The following is a 6,523-nucleotide window of genomic DNA, read 5'->3' as shown; positions in this document are numbered from 1 at the left end:
AAGATCTGGACTACACCGAAAACACACATTTAGCTTGGCCTTAATGTATAAAAATTGGAATGATTGCCACTTGAGACAAAATCGATTTGCACTTGAGCCAATTTTCTGCACCGTCTGAAACAACAAGGTGTTGTTGTACCGCATCAAGCATCACACATGATAATTCCACCTCAAGCCTGACAACTTGGCTATTCCACCGTTTGAAACCAAAAAGTAAAGGACTAAATCAACTACTACACTATGCAATATATGACCACATCACAAGCTTCCAATTTTGTACATCAAATTCTGCAGTCTGGTTTGCACCACTGGACCAGAAAAGATGATGTTGTCCTATTTTCTTACATCACACCTCCTCAACTCACACCACTAGCCTAATTGTTGTCACCATGCCAGAATAATTTCCTTGCGACACCAAAGGAACTAGGAAGTGAGGTTGTCAATTTCATACATAAAAAGGATGGGCTGTTGTGATAACTAAAGGTGCCCCTCCAAATTCTACATTGCTGCCACATTGAAAACCAAATTCTGCACCACAAAACTACCACATCTCATTTAGATTAGATCACATAGATTTAAGAAAGTAGCTGGCTCAACCAATTGCAAATTCGTGACTGCACCACTTCAACTCTCAATAGTAACTCTCACACCAAATTACCCAAGGCGGCACGACTTTGTTCCAAACAAAATCCTTCACAGCACAATTTTCACAAACACCTGGTATGCGTGAACTAAAAGCATACGAAAACATAAACTCAACTCCAACGCAGCACCCCCACGTAGGAAGCTCTCACATTCGTCCAACACACCAATTGCAATTCATCATCCCATCTACGATTCAGAGTCAGCTGCACAATACTTCCGCTTGCGAATTGTTAGAGTAACAAGGGCACCAAAAATTGTTGCTATGGATAAAAATCACTTCCAATCAGCGATTCAAAAGCCACACAAAGAGTAAACGAATATGAACCACAAGTGATGTTGAACGAAAACAAAATAAAGAACAACGACACCGAAGAACGAACAAAAACCGCGAAAAAACGAGTACACCATGAACAATTTTGGAAGCACACACGAGGAAATCCGAAACCAATTTCAGAAGAACAATTAACCGAGCTCTGATTACCAGATGATGAAGGATCGTCTCGGATTTGGGGGAAATTCGTCTAAAACGAAAATGGGCATGAACCCTAAAACGAAAAAGGGAGGAAAATGGAGGACGTCGATTTGGGGGTTTTCGGAACGGGAGGAATTCACGTCACTTGAAGGAGGTTCCAAGATAAGTGAGGAAGATCCGCCACTTTGAATCGGAGATTCAAAGATAAGGATCAGTGGTTATGAGGAGAACCTCGAGACTTGAGAGAAAACTCAAATTTTCATATAACTCAAATCTGCCTACAAATGTATCTCATAAGGACTTATATACTATGGGCCGAAACAGAAAAAGGCCCAACATAACTTAAGGTCCGATAAAGCCTAAACAAAAACATTACAAAAAAAGAAATATAAAAGAGTTCCTATTCTATGATCTGAAGCTAATTTGAGATCTCTTTGAAGATCCTGAGCATGATTCCATCATCTGTTTTCTAATCCCTTAACGGTCTCGAACCACGCCTCCATCACAATACCATTTTGAATATATCAAACATGTATTAGGAGGAGTGAAATTTAAGGAGTTGTTTTAGTGGTTTCGATAATGGATGTAAGGCAAAATTACCATTGTAGTAATAATACTTTTGCATTGTTGTGTTTAGAGGAGATTGAGATAGAGGCCCAGATGTTGCGTGTTGGAAAGGTTGTTATTGTTATAAGGGTATGTTTCCTTCTTTCATTGTTTAGTTACTTATTAGGGGTTCAAGATTTTCTTCTTGTGTTGCGATTCACATTTCCATTTATTTGGAATGAGGTTTAGTAAAATGGTGATTCTGGTTATATTCCTAAAAATTTTGTTCCAATGTACAAAAAACATCTCAAATGATTGTATTGTTGGTATTTTCAAATTTTTGTAAAAGTGAATTCACTCAGTGATACTTATTGTGTTTGGTTTATTAATGCTAAGTAATATAGATTGTGTTAGGTATATTGCATAACATAAATGTTGGCATGAACTTTTGATTCATCAAAATATATATATATATATATATATATATATATATATATATATATATATATATATATATATATATATATATATATATATATATATCAGCAAGAGCGGCTCAAGAGTTTGAGAGATCTAAAACAAACTTAAAAAATGAGACATTTTATTTAAAATTTATTTTTCAAGTTTTTTTAATGAAAATTTATATATTAAATTATCATAATTAATTTCATTTAACAACTTTTTTTTCAATAAATAATAAGATTAATCCATTTAATCTTTCTTAAGACATTGTTGATCTTGAAGCAAGTGACACTGAATTTATTAACATTATTCTATAAATTGTATATGCATTTGAAAAAGAATCTATTCTTTTTATATAATTAAGAATGTCAATTGGTTTATCATTTTCTAAACCTATAATTTCTTTTAAGATATTTAATTCTGAAAATAAATCAAATTCATCAATATCCAATAAATTATGACTTTAATTTTTTAACACTAAATAAAAAATATCTTCATATATTTTAAATAGTTCAAATCTACTTTGAAGTGTGGTAATTGTTTTACCTACAATATATAAAAAGTAATTAATTCTGAATGATTCTTAAAGAGATTTTACAATTTCATTCTCAATGTTTTCATCAAATTGTTTCTTTTTGTGTGTAATACGTTTTTCACGAATAGGGCAAAAGAAATGCATTTCTAGTTCTAATACAAATCCAAAACATAATAAAAACAACAACAATACAAATAGAAAGAAAAAAACATACTAACCAGAAATGATAATGAAAAAAATGGTATACGTAGGCAATATGAGAGATTCAAGGAATGTAATCTGTCAAAACCCTGCAAAGTGAACTCTTAGAAGTTAAGAAAGTAAGGAAAAGCAAGATAAGTCACAGAGAATAAAAAAAGATCAAAGAAAAATTTTTAATTCAAATTTATTACAAGAGAATAAATATAACTAATCATTCTCTTTCTTGTAAACAAAATTATAATTTACTAAATAAAGGTTTTAACTTATTAATTATCATTTTAATACCAACAAAAATTAATTTAATTAAATTTTATTCTCAAACATAAATTTATAATTAACTTAATAGAGCTATAATAGTAATAAAATATTTTTTTAGACCTTTTTGTTTCTTAAACATAATTTTATAATTAATCTAATAGAAATATATTAGTAAAAATAAATTGAGGTCTTTTTTCTTAAACATAATTTTATAATTAATTTAATAGAGAATCATGAGTAGTAAATTTTTTTTTGAGTTTTTTTTTCTGAAGATCTAAAATAAATGTTTTACTTATTTTACTTTTGAGTTCGATAAGTATATTAGACAACTTCCTCCATTGTATTGAAATATGTAATGTGCGTACCCATGAAGACAATGTCTGTTTCTTTAACCATGAACATGTGTAACCAAATTCCACAAATTTAAAATTAGTTTATGTGTGTAGATGTTAAAAGTAAAAGTTAAGAAAAGATATATAAGAAAACTTACATAAATTAGTTTATATAATAGTCTTTTAAAATTCAGAAGACAGAAATATTAAGTTTCAGTTTTGCACATGATATATGAATGTAGCCTTTTGATAAATTGAATGCATTTAATGATTAGAGCACACATTCATGTAAGCAAGTAGCTTTGAGGATGCACGTGGGATTTTCTTTTTCCCATTTTGTGATAATTGCTAGAACACTTTAAACTAGTCTCACAGCAAAAGCAAGTTGCGATTCTTGCACTTGTAATATGAATCAACTACTTCACAGAGCTTTCCATTTTAAACAATAAAGAAGAGTTTCCAAATGGAGAGGATAGGCTCCAAAACAATAATCTATCTATGAACTTGCAAAACACTCATTGAGTCCTATGAAGGCAAGGACACATTGTAGGCGTGTAATTTGTCCCAAAATATTCAACTTTTCTTTGCATTCTTCTCATCAATTATGTGAAGTTTTGTTTCGTAGTCAACACAAACTAAATAGAGTAATCAATACTTCACGATGTTTGTATTTTGTTCACTCATTAAGGTCTATTTGAGTAAATTCTTTATAAACAATTTAAAATAATAATAAAAAACAAATTCTTACATAAGTCATCTACTATTAATTTACCATTTTTTTAAGTTCTTCTTTGGCTACTAATTATAATTAAGTCGAGCTTAACAATATGGTAATGGTAAACAACTGGGGAGAAGTGTAAGACAAAATTAGAAAGTTAATATCAATTCATAATGTATCATCTCTATGTGAGGAGATCATATAGACACCCCCAAAAATATGTACACATCATCACTTCAGGAGTAATGTTATGCATACAATACATAGATTTAAAACTAGCCACAAGTCAAACAGGTGCTGTGCAACATCAGCATTAATTTTCGCTAATATTCTTCTGTTCTATAAACTGATACACAAACACCTATAAAAAGTGTACCCAGTTGAAATTGTATGCATTGTATAAATAACATGACTTATTTAACTTTGTGTAAGAAAAACTCCTTGAGTTGGTGAGTGGTTAATTATGAAGCCGCAGCTATTGGAGTTCCTCCTTCGTTGATTGGCATAAAGCTCACCCTCTTCTGCAAGAGTTTTGAATCGCAAAAAAAAATTAGTCTTTGCAAATAGATTTTTTAGACATAATATTATAAAACATGGTTACACAGACACACTAATACATGTATAGTCAAATAATAATCTCAACCCCATTATTTTTTTCAAGTCAATATGCACTGTGCATACTACGTGCTTCCATATCCGGTGCAGAACCAACAAATTGAATTTCACAGAACATTTAATATGATTCAGATGTCACACCTCTTGTTCGGTTGTTGCATGTTATTAAAAAATAAAATACTTCAGAATTTTTCTGGTGAAGTTAAGAGAATCAAAACACTTTCAAGAGAAAAAAAAAATGATATTCTTGATGGTTGAAATGTTCCGTGAAATATACCATATATCTCTGGAAAATTCAAACACCATTAGCCTGACATATAGTTTAGTCAGAGAACCTAGTAAGTTAAATGTCTCCTCTTCTGAAATCTACTTTACCATGAAATTCTATCAAACTAAAGTAAATGCTTTTTTTCTTTTGCAAACATGGACAAATGGGAATATTGTCAAACAAAGAGAATTTGAAAATTCCACAACTTAACTTTCACACATCACTGTTCAGTACGGCAAAAATTCCAATGGATTCTTTGGACAGGTTTAGAAAAGTAAGTTCACACAAATCCAAAATGATTTCAACAATTAACATTAAAAAAACAGAGGTTTAAGGATTAAACAATCGACAACATGGTATGAGAACAAATACCTTTGTACTCTCCTTAGCTCTGTCACCATTTTCCTCAGTTTCTCTGCTACCATTGGCCATATAAAGCTTGACGATCCTCTCAGCTGCCTCTGCCTGATCTTTGCTACCTTGGATCAACTTCTCGACCTCAGATTTCGGAAGCCTCATTTTCAACCTCACCCCACCATTATTACTGGTATTGTCCTTGCTACCTTGTTCAGCATCACCCATGTTGCTTTGCTTCATGATTGAAAGATCAGAAGCAGACCTCCTAGTAAGCACAAGGTTCTCTAGGCGATCTTTGGCACTCATGTTAATGCCAGAACGAACCCTTCTTGGCTTTGTCTCCTTCGGAAGCTCCACAAGAAAGTAGAGCCTCTTCGGATGCAGCTCCTTGTGACCTTCCAAAGGCTTTGCCCTCACCCCATAGTGCTTTACCGCCTCAGAATCTAGCAAAACAAGACCAGGGTGATCCTTAAGAACTTCCTCAACTTTCACCGGGGTCTTCAACTTGAATGTTTCACCATCGATTTTCATCACCTTTGCGCTCTTCTTTGCACCAAAACTGTTACCCATTGTAGTACCCCAATCAAAAAGATTTGTCTTTGCTTTGGTTATAGTTTTGTGAGGTTGAGGCACTTCAGAGTACGGTAATCGACACAAACAACCAAAGGGCTACTAACAATGAAGGGTTCAAGACAGAGACGTGGTTTTATAGGTGTTCCTGATTTTACTATCCTTGGTCAAAAAAGTAGGCATGTTTTAAAAAGGAGACAAATTTTTGACGAATGGGCCAACACAGAAAATACTAAACTACGTAACCTGTCGATTTCGAGAGAACATAAAATATAATACAACCAACGACTCTATTGGTCTCTCAAAAGGCTCAAGTTCAATTTTGTCAACAACCATGGTTTAGTCTTCACACGAGACCCCAGTTGCACAAGTTATAAACGCTCCCACAAAGTAGACTTTCTGCATTTTTTAAGGTAATCGTTTGGTTTCGGATATCTTCAAACGGTAATCGCGGCGTGGATTGAAGGATTCATGAAATTTCAAAGGCACCGTGGCAATTTGTTCCATGTGGAGAAGAGATTTATTTTGACTTTAATTTGTTTGC

At 32.7% G+C, this 6,523-nt stretch overlaps 1 protein-coding gene across 1 annotated transcript; it reads right to left on the bottom strand.

Moving 5' to 3' along the window:
• Window positions 1-4,308: 4,308 nt before the first annotated feature.
• On the bottom strand, window positions 4,309-6,105 carry LOC114176444 (uncharacterized protein At1g66480-like). The gene is made up of 2 exons (XM_028061488.1): window positions 5,425-6,105; window positions 4,309-4,690 (listed from the first exon to the last, which is right to left on the bottom strand). The coding sequence occupies exons 1-2, from the start codon at window positions 5,977-5,979 to the stop codon at window positions 4,631-4,633; spliced, it is 615 nt and encodes a 204-aa protein (XP_027917289.1). The 5' UTR covers window positions 5,980-6,105; the 3' UTR covers window positions 4,309-4,630.
• Between the last annotated feature and the right edge of the window lie 418 nt (window positions 6,106-6,523).

This window comes from Vigna unguiculata, chromosome 3 (assembly GCF_004118075.2).
Source record: "Vigna unguiculata cultivar IT97K-499-35 chromosome 3, ASM411807v1, whole genome shotgun sequence".
NCBI lineage: Eukaryota > Viridiplantae > Streptophyta > Magnoliopsida > Fabales > Fabaceae > Vigna > Vigna unguiculata.
Note: the sequence above shows the minus strand (reverse complement) of the source record. Positions and strands in the feature narration are given on the sequence as shown.